General features: G+C 46.1%; 1 protein-coding gene across 1 annotated transcript; it reads left to right on the forward strand.

The window, feature by feature from the left end:
• Nucleotides 1-361: 361 nt before the first annotated feature.
• On the forward strand, nt 362-14581 carry GSG1L2 (GSG1 like 2). The gene is made up of 5 exons (XM_079904935.1): nt 362-664; nt 8924-8971; nt 9991-10143; nt 11409-11520; nt 14310-14581. Exons 1-5 carry the CDS (start codon nt 370-372, stop codon nt 14566-14568), a joined length of 867 nt encoding a protein of 288 aa, XP_079761061.1. The 5' UTR covers nt 362-369; the 3' UTR covers nt 14569-14581.
• Nucleotides 14582-15402: the final 821 nt, after the last annotated feature.

The following is a 15402-nucleotide window of genomic DNA, read 5'->3' on the forward strand; positions in this document are numbered from 1 at the left end:
TCTGGAGATCGGTGGCCGAACGCGAATGTACTTAAGTGTGCTCTTAAAAACGGTTAACGTGGGGAATTCTGTGTTATGCGTATTTGCACCACAGTTGAGCAGAAACAGAAAACTGGCACCTCCAGCACCTCTCCATCGTGGGCGGGACAGAAGGGCTGACACCGTGAAAGCGGGGGCGTCCCAGCGCTATGCCTCCTCAGGGTACAGGTGCTCAGAGGATGCTGCACGCTGGAGAGCACCGGTTTCCCAGGGGGATGTGAGGGAAGATGTAAGAATGCCAGATGGCGGGCTGAGGAGGGGCAGGTACCATGACGAGGCAGGGGAGGGGGGCCCCACGGCTCATCCTGCCTCTGCACCCCGCATTCGGCCATGGACCGGGCCAGGCGACAGCGGGTACTGGCCCTCCTGCCCGTCTGCCTCGCCCTCGCCTTCTCCCTCACGGCCGTGGGCAGCAGCTACTGGTGTGAGGGGACCCGGCGGGTGGCAAAGCCACTGTGCCAGGACCATCCGGAGGTGCTGCACTGCACCCACTACAGCAGCGGCAGCAGGGACAACGGGACCCAGGCCGTCCAGTACATTTGGGAGACGGGAGACGACAGGTTCATCTGGCGCAGGTTCCACCTGGGGCTCTGGCAGTCATGCGAGGAGAGCCTCGACAGCACAGGTGAGCATGGCCTGGGGGGCCCGGGGGGACAGGTGCGGGATGGCCACTAGGGCTTGAACCCCAGCTCTGCCGCTGACTACCTGTGTGTCCTCGAGCAAGGCTCTCCACCTCTCTGAGCCCCAGTTTTCTCACCTATAAAACAGGAACAATAGCTGTACCCATCTCTAGAGTTTCCATAAAGATGAAATGACCGAATTCACTAAAACACTGCACCAGATACAGGATAAGTGTTTATTACACATTAGCTTTTACCATTTCCTAGTGTCATTCAGTCTCTGGTGAATCTCGAGTGGCCCCCCACCCAACCCTAAACTGCATCCCCGCACGTTTAAGGGGTCTTGGAACAGAAGGTTCTCTTAGGAAACAAACTCATCATCATTGGTGGGAAGGGAATCCCCTGTACGGAGCACATACCAGAAGTAAAACCATGAACAAGTCAGACCTTTATCTCAGGCAACCTTGAAATAACCCCAGCAAAGTAAATAGTGTTTTCTCAGCTCGCAAATGAGGAAACTGAGTTTCAAGCTACACAGGAGCAAGCCCTCCACCACCACCATTACTCAGCCCTGATTCGTTGATGTCTTTTGAACTTCAACGGGCTTGACAGGGTGGTGGTGAGGGAAGTGGTGAAGGAAGAGGACAGAGAAGGGGAAAGAGAAAGTTATAATTTGGAGGACGTATTTCAGAAAACTGTGTTTTTACCTCGTGAGCAACCGAGGAAGGAGGAATTCGGCAGCCTGGCTGCAAACCCAACCCCATGCTCGGGGCCAGGATGTTCTTCCCTTCCTGCTGGGAGAACACGGCCCTCAAGGTGGAAAGGAGAGGACCCCCACCCCTCAGCATGCCCACCCTGACCTCAGGCTTATTACATGACATCCTTGTACAGTTTTTTGCTTTTCCTGAAGTTTCTAATTGCCTTTTCTTTCCCCATACCCGTAGCATTAGTAGTTTATTCCCGAGGTCTAAGTAAAAGGCAACAAGAAGGAACCCTCTAAGATGCTGTGTGCCCCTCCCCATCACTGCCCCCGTGGTCACTGCAGAGGGGCAGTGCCAAGCCTTGCCCTCCCATGTATACAGGCCAGTGCCTGTGGCCTTTGCTCTAAGTGTGGTGAGGACACTGCAGCAGTACAAGGAGCTAAGGCTACTGGAGGGGCTCTCCCCACCTCTCTCCTCTGGGAAGTGCACTCTCTTCCTATCCGTGCACTCTCTCTACCCTCATGGACAGATGCAGGAGGCTCACGGCCCTGCCTCCTGAAGGGTCCTCAAGATAGTCTCAGGTTTGTGGTTTGGAAAATACAATCATCATACCCCTAGGCAAATTGCTTGAGAATTACCATTCCCTTTCCAAGTCCCCATCTGAGGGTCGCCTATTTCTATTTCCACCGCTGCATATAAAGAAAGCATCACACCAGCTATCAGATGGTGCACATGACAATCACCCAGGGAGTTCGTAAAAATCCAGATACCCAGCCCTGGACTTTCTGATTCAGCAGATCTGGGATGCAGTCTACAAACCTGCATTCCTTTTAAAAAAATATTTAACCAAGGTAATATTTACACATAGGTAAGAGATCAAATCATTTTGAAAGGCTTCTAAGAAAAACTAACAGTCTCCTGCTGCTTCCTACTTCATAACCTAGTGCTATATCCAGGGGAAACCACTTTTAGCTTAGTTCTTTCTTCTGGTATTTGCCTCTGCATTTCTAAACAATACGCTGATATTGCTATGTTAGATAGTATCTAACATCTATCTAACAACTATCTAACATCTATCAGATGTTAGATAGTATCATGTTAGATAGTATCTATTGACTTCCTGTCATAATAGACAAGGATAAATTTCTCTCACCACCACATCCCATATCTGCCATCCTTCTAATATAGTTATATTGCTATTTTATTTAAATCAACAAACCAAGAATTTATTTACACTATACACATATTGTTCATCACAGAATCAAGAAGGGTGCTATCACTACCTTAAACTTCTTATACAGCTTTTTGCTTTTCCTGTAGTTTCTAATTGCCTTTTATTTCCCCATCCTCATATTTTTTTTTTTCGCAGTACGCGGGCCTCTCACTGTTGTGGCCTCTCCCTTGGCACTTTGGTCAACACACAGAGTGTTTACTACACACACCCCCGTCTTCTCACGGGTCACATGACTGAAAGGTTTTTCGTATATGATCAGGAAGACGTGCTGAATTCTAAGGAGGGTTGATGTTTTCAGTGATTCATGGACAAAGCCAAGGAAAAGTAAAGAATGTATTTCTTGACCCTTTTCTGATTTACGTTTATCTTATATGTTGATGTCAAACCAGAAGGAGGCTTTACCAAGGGCTTCGCTGGGTTTCCTCAACGATTACTCCACACAGGTGCCTTTTAAGGTGCTCTTTGTAAAATTAGATGTGTTGATAGTCACACAAATTTGGAAAATGTCGTAGACTACCTTTCCTTCTTGGAAATTCACAATGCACATTAGCACATTAAAATCTCAATAAAGAAACCTGTTTATTCTTACATATCCCAGTGTTTCCTAAAATTAGTTGAGGTAGTAAAAAAAAATGTCTGTGTAGAATAAGGATTAATATCCTGTGAGACTAGTGTTCAGTGGAACACTCTTTGGAAAAGGCTGATCTAGAACATCAGACTCATTTCACAGATGGGAAAACTGAGTTCCAGAGGTAGACAGGCCCCACTGAGGATTGTATAGCTAGATTCTGATAGAGCTACACATGCAACTCAAACTTCTTAACCCTGAGCCCAGACTTTCCCTGCAAACCCACAATACCCAAAACTTAACTGAAGGGCAATGGTCTTATAATTGTCAATGAATAAGTTTGTGCCCATCCATCTAAAAATAATACTCCACTCACACTTTTATATATTGGGGTTTTTTTCTTTTTCTTTCTTTCTTTTTTTAAAGGCAGACTGCCACGTGCAGCGCCTCATTTGGATGTGTCTGGAGTCTCGGAAGCTTGACTACCCTACGTTCTCCTATAAATGGACCTTGAGAGCTTGTCTGGAGGTTCTAGCAGGGGAGCACAGCTACTCGTATACCCTCGACCAAAGAACGGTCCTCCTCTATCGGGGAAGGTTGTCCTCTTCGACAGAGCGTGCAGCTTCGGGAGGGACACAGATGGAGCGGTGAGGGAGGAAGGGGACGCCTGCCTAGCCAGCCAGATCAGCTGAATGAACGCTGGCGATGAAAGGGGTGACAGAGGTGGCAGCCAGATCGCCTCACATCCTACGTATTTCTTGATATAATAAGGTCGTCCAGGTAAACCGAGGCCTTTCAATATCATCATCACTTTATTAAGAAGGAAGAAAGGAGGCCATTGTCCTCAGAACACCTTCCCCCTCCCCAGAAACGTGACCACTGTGCTACAAGATGCCCCGAAAACAAAAAAGTCAGAATTAAATTGTTACTAGATAATAACTAAAACAGTAGCAAACGCATAGGAAATAAAGCAAAAGGCCTACGTTAGGTTGCAAATAAATGCCTACAGAAGGTGGTAAGGGCTGGCGGGGAATGCCAGTGACCTTGAAGCCTCAGCCTTAGCTGAAGGGGGCACGTCTTGCTCAGCTCAGCCTTACGGGCTTGCGGGCTTATGAGCTCAATGTCATCAGTTCCTCTGGTTGTTCAAGGGGAGCAAGCTATCTGGCTTTCCATGTGAAAACACATTGCCCAGGCCCAAGAAAGCATGGCTGCAGCGGACCGCAGCCTGGGGCCCCCTCGGGGAGATTACTCCGAACAAATTTCTGCTATTGAGTCTAATTTAGCACAAGTGCCTGGGAGAGTTGGGGGCAAAACAGGAAAAGACTGCAAGGTGGATGGAAGGCACCCACCCGGGGCTTTAGAGAGAGGGTCAGGAGAGGTGAGGGGGGCTGAGTAGATCTGGCCGTAAGGACTCCAGCCTGGGGAGGATGTGCAGGAGAGGAGCCTCGGGCTGTCCGGCCACCCCCAGCTCTGCTGCCCCCTGAGGCTTCCTGGATATCTTCCTTCTGAATCAGCTCCATCTCCATCCCCCTAAAAGTTGACCCTCCGGGGATCCCCTACCTGGAGTGCTATTTCCGGTCATCCTCTGTTAAGTCACACCGAATAGCTCTGCACCTTCTTCCTAATGCCTTTAAAGAGAGAGAGCATCCTCCGAAGTGAAGATTTAAAACAAAAACTCCTGGTTGGGGCAGCGCTTCGACTAACTGTTCTTTTTCTTGGACGAATGAATTAGTCAACAAAATGTGTTGATTTCCAGTACTACGCTGTTCTGCTAAACTCAGAAAGTTCAAGGACAGAGGGACCTGGGCACCCCATAGTGGGTGGGGGCTTGGGGAGAACAGCAGACAGGTTTCCAGAGTCTGTCCCCAGGACTACGACACCGTTTCCTAGGCTGGCTGGCTGTACGGCTTGGCTGGTAAACTTCTGTCCAGCTATGTAACACCTGCCTGTCCGGCTTTGTGGGATTTATAAAGATTTTTCCTTTTAATCCTGCTGGGCTTATTCAAAAGGAACATCATTTCTGAGGATTCATATTAATCAAGGGGTCACTGTGGTCTGACCCTTCGCCCAGGCTAAACTCACCCTCCTAAGCTATTGGGAATTCTCTTAATCTCCTCGGCCGGCCTCCATTTTCACTTTGCCCTGCCCCTGGCTCTGTACCTGGCCTCCTCTTTACTCCTGCTGAGATAAGGCAGCCCTCTTCAGAAGACAAGATAGACCCTTAGGCCTCCGTGTATTAAGTATAAAGACAGCAGTGGTGATGTTGAAAAAGGCACTGGGTCCCGGGTGAGAAAATCCAGTTTCAACTCCTGATTCTACCAACCTGTTTGAGCCTGGCCTCCAAGTCTGTAAACTAGGGATATCTGTACTTGCCTTTATCAATAATTAAACACACCAAAAAGTGGAAGGCTGCTCTCAAGATACTTTCATAAGTTTCTCATTGGAGGACTTTGATAAAACCCATTTTGCAGATGAAGAAAGCGAGGCACAGAGAAGTCAAGGAACTTCCTATGATTCCTGACTGGGGCAGAACTGGCATAGAAGCCAGTCCTGTTGGATTTAAATGTCGCATTCTGTCCATGATGTCCATCTGCTACCCTCACTCCAGGCCTGGCTCACAGGGTTCTAGTGAGGAGCTGATGAGATGATGTGAAAAAAGGACCCCCATCAGCCCCAAAGTGCCTTGCAAGAGAGCAGGTGCGAGTGTTGAGATTTCCCCAAGGCTGTAGACCTCCCTAGTAGAACTGGGGCGACCAGGACGAATGTTGAGCTACCGTGGCCATAACACTGCTATCAACCGAAAAAAAAAATGCACAACCTAAGAGCTGAGAATTATGTTTTATCTGGGGCATTACTGAGGACCTAAGCCTGGGAGACAGCCTCTCAGAGAGCTCCGAGGGACCATTCCAAGGAGGAAAGGGGGGAGCCAGGATATATAGGAGTTTTTGCAAAAAAACAGGTAATCAAACATCAAAAGATTACTGCTAATTAAAGAAAAACCAGGCATCTCAAGAAAATGAGCGCAGCACTTTTCTATGTATGGGAAGACGCAAGAGTCTGGGCTTAATGAAATTCTTCCTTTGATGTGCCTCTTCACTATCTAGGGCCAGTATCCCGGTTTTCCGCAACATCCTTTGTTGACTGATACGGCAAGTGACATTCTCTGTCCACACCACTGCTGCCACCAAAAGCAGAGAATCAACCAGGAAAAATGTCCCCTTGCACAATCCAAAACGGACTTAATGAGAAGGCTGCAGAGGCCAGTGTGGCTGTAGGTTGGCAGCTAGCTCCCTGATTCTGTTGCGCTTGGTCCCAGGCGGTGTAAATACGCTCCTTCGGGCCACTTGTTGTGGACAGTTAGGTGACAGATGAATCCCTGCTTCCGAATCAAGCCCAGCAGGGCAGCTCAGCCAGATGGCGGGATCATAAACCCAAACTTTATTTCTCTTCTTCCTATAGCTCGGCAGAGGGGCAACGCAGAAGCATGAAGGAATGAGGCCCAAGGGTACTTGGAGGTTGAGCATGGCAAATCTCAAGGGTTATGGCCTTTGGGCATCTGTACCTTCAAAACATGCACCTGGCCATACATAGCATACTTGATGAAGCAGAAGGTGAATGCTGGCTTGCGCTAAGGAAGCAAAAAATGGGTTCTGCATTGGGAAGTCAGCTTGCGAGAGAGAGGACATGAAAGAAGAAGAGAGATCTAGACGTGAGGCTGGAGGAATGGGGGGAGGCTGTATGAGTTCTTGAATAGGAAAGTGATCTGGAATTTTCTCTTCTATAAGAGAAAATATATTTTCTAAAGTCCAAAGATGCTCCTCAACGTTACTTCTCTCCCTGAAAACTTCCAGAAAAGTTAGTTGACGTGATCTTTGCCCTCAAGGTGCTTACAGTCTAGTAATAAATAATAATTTATGCTAACCATAAGCAAAAAGGCCCCATTAGAACTCATTTTTAATTAATTAATTAATTTATTTATTTTGGCTGCGTTGAGTCTTCATTGCTGCGCGCGGGTTTTCTCTAGTTGCGGCGAGCGGGGGCTCCTCTTCCCGATGCGGTGCGAGGGCTTCTCATGGCAGTGGCTTCTCTTGTTGCGGAGCACGGGCTCTAGGCACACGGGCTTCAGTAGCTGTGGCACGCGGGCTCAGTAGCTGCGGCTCACGGGCTCTAGAGCACAGGGTCGGTAGTTGTGGTGCACAGGCTTAGTTGCTCCACAGCATGGGGGATCTTCCCGGACCAGGGCTCGAACCCATGTGCCCTGCAGTGGCAGGCAGATTCTTAACCACTGAGCCACCAGGGAAGTCCCAGAACTCATTTTATTCCATTAAGGTTTAAGTGCACAGTAACTAGGAGAGCAGCCTTCCTACCTAGTATCTCATTTAATCTTCAAAGCAAGGCTAGTGTGGGGACTGTTGAACAGATTTTAGCAATGGGAAAGCCATTCCTTTGAAGAGTTAATGATCTATGCCCCTAACTTCGCCTCTTTTAGCTCCGACCAGCCCAGACTGGAAACAGCTGGATGCATCTCCGCTACAGCCGGCTGGGCTGCATTAAATCAGCGACATGGCTGGACCGCACAGGCGGGGCCCCTGCAAGCCCAGTTCTAGTGCTGAAAATGCCTCTACCTGTGTCTTCTTTACCATTTCTTCCTCTCAGATGTCCTTGGACCCACTCTTCCTAACTGTGCAGAGAAGAATCAGGCAATTTCCCAGGCTCCTCCCACTCTGCCACCCATGATTCATTTCGGGGCTGAAGTATGGAGAAATTGGCACACCCACCTGGGACAGGATCCCAGAAGGTGATTTGCTGTGGTCTCAATCATCCATCTGTCACTCACCCCCAAACCAGAATTGGGTGACATCCGTCCACTCAGTAGATATTTAAGGACTTAGCTCCTTCAAAGGGACTACACATCAAAAGTAGCAACGCAAGGTTTTCTAGCCGATCTGCGCAACGTGACAGATGATACAGGCAAAGCACACCCCCCAGAGCACAGAAGAAGCCTGGTGGTGGGTTCTGCCCTGTACTTGGTACACACGTAATAACTGCTTCCTTTCGCTTCCCTTCCAGAAAGCAAAATGGAGTACGAGTAATTGGCTCACTCGGTAGCAGAGATAGTTCTGATATCTGCTCTAATTCATTTTTTTTAATGATTACGAACATTGTCACTTGCTCTCTACCCAGAAAGAAATTATTTCAGACTCATATCATCATGGTGCTGTTTGGGAAGTCAAGTACCCCTGGTCTAAGGCTTGCAGCATCAGTCCAGATGGGCTAAGTTATGCTATAATAACAGACAAGCCCCAAGTCCCAGCAGTTTAAGCCAACAAATTCATTTCTAGCTCTTGCTGTTTGTACTTTTCAGGTCGGCAAGCAGTGTCTCCTCACTGGAGCCCCTCAGGGATCTAGGCAGACAGAGACTCCATCTGGACTTGGGCTTCTGTGACCATGGAAGCAAGAAGATGAGAACCTTTAGACAAAACACGGGCTCTTAAAACTTCTGACCAGAAGTGACCTCCTCCCCCCATTTCCACTCCCAATTCTTGGCTGAAGAAAGGCACACGGCCTAGCCTGGATTCACTGGAGCAGACCTGTATCATGATCCCCCAGGGAGGTGCACCACCTGTTGGGGAGCAATAAAGCCACGCTCCCCAATCCTTGTTCAAAATGACCTGGATACACTCAAGGGATCTAGAAACACAGTTTGCCCCTAATAGTCAAGGTTCACCCTACTTGGGCTTCTGTCCTCTTTTTCTTCTAGGTGAAAAGTGTAGGAGTTTCCAGAGTCTAATACCAGCTGAAGAACGAGGTAAATACCTTCCTCACGTTCTGACCACCAGCCCTCCTCGCACTTTGGACAATTTCTGTGGTTTTGGTTGGGTTGGGGGAAAAGAGGAAAGAGTTATTTACGGTTTTTCTACGAAGTCAAGTCCAAAAGCCAGAACCACTGGCTCTTTTCATGTGCCCTGTAGTCAGTAATGCTAGAAAATGTTAAACCACCAACTTTGCGGAGGAGAGGGGAAGCCCTGATCGGTAGTGTTTGCAACTTTCTAGGGAGTAAACGCTGATTTCAAGCTACCGATGTGAGGTGACCACATAACAGGAAAGAGATGAGTCTAGCTCATCACTTCCTATAGCGTTTTTTCTTTTCTATGACACTCATCAAATTTGTACTTACTTTCTTAGTATCTGTTTTCCCAGCTGGAATATAGCTTTTGTGATGGCATGGACCACATCTGTTCCATTCATTGCTGTGTCTACACAGTACCTAACTACCTTACAGGAGGCCTTTTGCAAATAATAGTTTCTCTCCCTGCCCCCTTTATTCACTCCCTTCCACATCCAACGTAGTTTCTTGAAGCTGCAGATGAGGTCCCACCCAAAGGGTAAATCATAGGCTCACACAGAAGCAAATGAGATCCTGGTATCTCGAATCAGGGCTCCTCAATGCTCAGATTCCTTTGCCCACCCTGGTTAAGTGGATCCTCTCCTTTAAAAGACAAAGATAATGTCTTCTGGTGGAATCAAAATAACACTTTAACTTTTGAACTAGGCCATGGGACCTCCAGTATCCCTCAGCTCCCCACATCAGAATTTTGCTTAGTGCTCTTTCCCTTCCAGCTAACAACAATCTTTACAAACTTCTCTTTCAAGCCCCGGGACCCCCCTTTCACTGTCAGCTTTCCAAGACTCTGCAGAGGTATCTGTGGTTTTTCACCCCGCAGTGCTGGTTTTGTATTTCTTGTTTTAGAAGTGAACTAACTCAAAGGACTAAATATCCTAGTACTTCTAAGTTCCCAGCGTCTCTGTCATCCTTACATTTTGCAGGTGTTTTGTGGCTGTGCATTGGGGCTGAGGTCCTGAATATCCTTCTGACGTTGACAAGCGCCATCGTCCTGGGCTCCAGAGTGAGTTATCACAGCTCTGGATTCCACTGGCTCAAGGTGGATGCCTCTGTAGCCATCCTCATGGTGCTTGCAGGTACTTTCCCCAAGCGCATCATCAGAACAGGCAAATTCCCCACAGCCTGCCCCACAGGGAACTGGCAAAGCTCCAGGCTGGCTCTTCCTGTCGCTCGCCCATTCAGCAGGACATCTGGTCCGCGGGAGAAGCTACTGAATTAATCACATTGGTGGAAGCAATGGGTGACTGATGAAACAAAAGGGGGATAGGCACAAATGGAGAATAAAATTTATCAGTATGTCTCTGTCACAACCCTGGGAAGGGTGTCCACTGGCTCTGAGAACAGAGATTGCTTTGTTTAGTACGATGGTTAAGCATGAGTCTGTGGAGAAATCCTCCCTGCGTTCAGATCTCTCCTACTTAATGGCTGTGTGACCCTGGGCAAGTGGCTTAACTTCTGCAAGCTAGCTACCTCAAAAGGCTATGGTGAAGACTAAATAAGAATGCATCTAGTATATAGTAAGTACTCAAAAAAATGGTAGCTTGTTAAGAATGATTATCCAAGTTTGGGGTCAATATCCCACTGAAGATGATCCCCAGTTGGTCACTGCCTGCCATACATTTATTAAATAAAAACATAAATGTAATGGGAGTCCCTGAAAAAGAAAGACAAAACAATAGAACAACTAATATTTAAAAGCAAAATTCAAGGAAATTTTCTGGACCAAGACCAAAATCTGTATATAGAAAACTCCCTCCAAATACCTGACAAAATGACACAGTACATTCAAGTCCTAGACACATCCCACTAAAACTGTTAAAGGAAAAAAAATCCTCTGGCTCTCCAGGCAAAAAGACCAATTCACCTACAAAGGACAGAAAACCACACTGGCAACTGACTTCGGTTCCCACTAATTATTGGCTATGCAAGTCTACTGTGGCCAGAATATGTTCAGATTTTTATGCAAAGTTTTTATGTGTCAGCGAACAACCCACATTCTAAAGAATAACGGGACAGAACTCGGTAAAGTATGGCTTAAGGCCAAATGTCGCTCAAGGACCTCCCCTGTGTGCTGGGAAAGAGAGGATAGAAGATTGATGTCTCTGAGCATAGTGACACGGGGACATGATAACATAGGAAGATGTGGTCTTGGGAGGGATGACATGGCAAAGGAACCTATACCACTGCATAGATCGGTGACTCTAAGAGATTAGCGTACATGTAAAACATGAAGGCTGCTTGGAAGGGCTCAAGGAGGATGCTAGTGGGCTCTGGACATCCACCTCATGTACCGTAGAGAAACTACATTCTTCACTGTGGCTCACAAGCTTTCCTTGTGCAGGGCTCCTAGCCATGGTGGCCCACATGATGTACACAACCATTTTTCAAATCACTGTGAACGTTGGACCGGAAGATTGGAAGCCTCAGACGTGGGACTATGGCTGGTCATACTGGTGAGTTGCTGGCCACGGTGCTCGAGCCCCGAAGGACCAGCAGGGAGGCACACAGGTCTTGTAGGACCACTGACCTTGGTCATGGTTCTGCCACCTGCTACTCTTGGATTAGTTTCGTAATCTTTCTGTAGCCCAGTTTCCTCATCTGTAAAATGATGTACCTGTCTCAGTTGTGCTTATGGGAATATAAAGAGGTTATGTTGATAAAGTTCTTGGCACAGAGTAAAGTGCTCAAGAAATAGAGGTGGTGCTGTTACTTTCTTAAACACAGCTTAAGGGGAAAAGTCCTGCTATAATTCCTAATAAATACTTCAATGAGGAGAGACCCAGCCCCTGATTCTAACGGAAAGACAGGCCATGACACAGAAGTTCTAGCTCTACCAGAAAGACTCGACCATGTCACACAAGACCACAGGGGTTCTCTTTGATGTGGACCTCCGAATCCTGGCTGCATCTTAAAATATATATATACATATACTTACATTTCCCTCCTCTATAACAACCTCTTGTGTTACTTTCTCTTTGTAAAACAAGTGTCATGTTCAGGGCTCACTCCCTCATCCTACTATATACCAGCGTTTGGCAAATACATCTATGTTATGACTAACCATAAACTTCATGATTTATTAGATTTTGAACGCTTCTTCATCTTTGAAATCTGAAGAAGTTAATTTTTACAAATGTTTCTCTTTATACCATTTCCTCCACTTGTCACTTTAGCTGTCTCCCTCTGAGCAGGTGCCATTGGTCCTGAGGTGACCTCACCAGCACTGCAGTCAGGAGTACAGCTGCTCTAGAGCTGAGAGGGATGTCAGGTGGGTCAGGATCTGTGGCCAATTTATATTGAGGTCCTACTGCTGTGGATGTAAAAGCAAATCCCAAACATCACAGGAGTTTGAAAAATGGTCTGTTTCCAATGCCATTTTGTTTCCTATTGCTTTCAATTTCTTAATTTTCAATAAAAGAAATACATACAACTAGTTTTTAAAACTCAAATGGTACTAAACATAACAATCTCTCAGTCCCATCTCTCCCTGCTCTACTCTTCCAACCCACCAAAACCCTCTGTCTTCCTGCTCCGCTCTGGAATGGAGCTGTCGAGTGGAGATTTCCCTTTGCTAGTCCCTTGTTTCCTTGTGTCCTAGGTCCTGTATCATTATCCTAGTTTACAACCACTTTTTTGTGGGAGCACATCCTCCAGTAGCTTCTGAAGAAAGGATTCAATGAGAGAGAAATTATTTTATTCCTTGCATGTCTGGAAATGTATCTTTTCAATGCTCCACCTTGACTGATAGTTTGGTGGTATGTAAAATTCTTTGTTGAAAGTCATTCTCCCTTAGAATGTTGAAGATGTGTCTGTTTCCTTCTAGAATGTATTGCTTCCATCAAGAGTCCAATACCATTCTGATTCATGTTCTATTACAGGTAATCTATTGTTTTCTACTCATGATAATGTACCTTGAAGGGGATCTTCTTTCCGTCACATTCATTCTTCTTTCATGTGCTTGGTGAGCCCTTAAATTTGAATATTCACGTCCTAGAATTCTGAGAATTCTGTCTTTGATTTTTCCATTCCTCAGTCTTCTGCTCTCTTTTCAGAGAATTTTTATGAGTTAGATATCGGGTCTATTGGATTAATTATCTAGATGTTGTTGCACCTCTTATATCTTCTATTTCTTTTTGGTATTTCTGAAAATTTTCTTTCTATTTGTCTCCAACTTTTCTATTGAATTCTTATTTTGAATCTTATTGGACTTTCCAAGATCTTCCTTGTTTTCCAGTTGTTCCTTTTTCATATACCCTGGTATCGCTTTATTGATGCAATATCTTCTCATATTTCTCTGAGGATATTAATCAAAGAGTTTTCTTTTTGTTGCTGTTTTCTTCTCTTCCTCATTTTATCTTTTTCCTTCAGATTCCTTTCTTTCTTTTTGCGGGGCGGGGGAGGATTTGGGTTTTTTTTGGCCGTGCCCCATGGCATGTGGGATCTTAGCTCCCCAGCCAGGGATCGAACCCTGTGCCCCCTGCATTGGAAGCATGGAGTGTTAACCCCCGGACCACCAGGGAAGTCCCCAGATTCCTTTCTCTTCTGTTTGTTGTTGGGCCTTTCTCCTAGATCTTGGTATCCTTGATTGTCAAGTCATATTTAAGGATGACTGGAAACCCTGGAGTGGGGTTGGAACTTAATAACTGGTAGGGTTTTTGTAGCTGATGGGATCTGGAGCCATTTATTTTACCTGGGAATTCCACCCCATGAAACATACACACATGTCAGTTTGCAGAGGTTCTCAGCAGCCACTCTTCTGGGTTCTGTGAAAGATGGAAAGTGTAGACTATCAACTCAGAATGCAATAGGCTTCCAGAGGATAGGGATATAAAAATAACCATGCCCAGTGCCAGTGTCCTGGGTTAGAGACAACAACAAAAAGGAATACATATGTCAGCAGATACTATGCTGAGTACTTCCCATGCCCATGTGAATTCCTCACAACCATCTGGTGTCCAGCATTGCTATCATTCTGGTTTTGCAGATGAGGAAACTGATCCAGAAAGATGAAGTCGCCGCTTCAAGGTCCCACAGTTAGTAAGAGATGGGTACAAACCCACAGTGCAAACTCAGCACAATGACTCCAGAATCTGTTCTCTTAACCATCAACACGTTGCCTACAACACATTGGCTGCTCTCTGAGATCCAAATTGGGTAGAACCAGCAGCTAACGTTCCACCCCAGCAGGAAGCCCTGGAATCATAGCCCTACACCCTTTCCTAACTGTGCCTTTTGTCGACAGCCTCGCATGGGGTTCTTTTGCCCTGTGCATGGTGGCATCGGTCACGGCCACGAGCAGATACACGGCAGCCCGCGTGGAACTGGCAGAGAAGAAAAGCGTGCGGAAGGGCAGTCAGCTCTCTCAACACAACTTCCAGGAACCCGAGTCTTCAGAAAGTGTGTGGGAAACAGAAGCTGCTCCCAGCCCCGCTGGGCGTGCCCTCGTCAATATATCTGAGCACCTGCCATCAGATGCCAAAGGCAAGGTGTCCGTGTGCTAGCCAGGGTTCATGGCTGCCAGATCTGTACAGGCAGACAAGCCAGGCACTTATGTCCACAATGAACATCTTTGGAGTGGGCTTCCCAAAGCTGTGGTCCAAGTAAACCTTCCACCTGCCATCTTACCCTTCACTAAACACCTTTGGCTTCAGTTTCTGATTCCTGTTAACATGTCAGTATCTTTAAGTGACATAATATTTATAGACTATATCAACCATTGATACTCTAGTATAAATGAGCATCTCACGCTTTCCTGAGAGTTTAATAAGGGTGACCAAAAAAAAAAAAAGGGAACATGTGGGTGCTAAGAGTAAGAGAAGCTGAAGAAAAGGGAAAACAGGCTTTGACTCCAAAGGATGTAAATTTGTTGCCCACACAGTTTTGTTGATAGAAGAGTCCAGAACGTTTTTTCCTTAACTGACACACACAAATTGATAGTATGTGTGACTATCCCATATTTTCTTTTTTGTTTTAATCCAGAAGAAATGAATTTAAAAATTAGTTTTGTGGTATTTTTAAAACATATTTTCTTCTAAACTTTCTAATTTCCACCTACAGGAAAATCAGTCTGGAAGGATAATCAAATGATAAAACAAAATGAGAACGGTTGAATGGAATGACATCTTGTCACAGTTAAGTGGAACAAATGTTTGAATTGGTGTGCTTAAATGAAATTGCCAGGCGTTTCTGCTTCTAAAAATAAACATTGCAAAACATGCAAGTCTTGTGTGAAACAGTGGTGTGCCGCGTGCTTCCTAACTTGTTCAGTTACAATTTTACATAAATTTATCTTGTATTTTAAACTAACATGTTATTGAGGCCACAGGTTGTTAGAC

This window comes from Stenella coeruleoalba (genome assembly GCF_951394435.1).
Source record: "Stenella coeruleoalba genome assembly, chromosome: 19".
Taxonomy (NCBI): Eukaryota; Metazoa; Chordata; class Mammalia; order Artiodactyla; family Delphinidae; genus Stenella; species Stenella coeruleoalba.

What these genes read in the sequence shown, in the direction of transcription:
- GSG1L2 (XM_079904935.1), top strand. Translation starts at nt 370, where the DNA reads ATGGACCGGGCCAGGCGACAGCGGGTACTGGCCCTCCTGCCCGTCTGC. An exon ending in GGAGAGCCTCGACAGCACAG is followed by an intron (nt 665 to 8,923) that starts GTGAGCATGGCC and finishes TTTTTCTTCTAG; the next exon opens with GTGAAAAGTGTAGGAGTTTC. An exon ending in GACTATGGCTGGTCATACTG is followed by an intron (nt 11,521 to 14,309) that starts GTGAGTTGCTGG and finishes TTTTGTCGACAG; the next exon opens with CCTCGCATGGGGTTCTTTTG.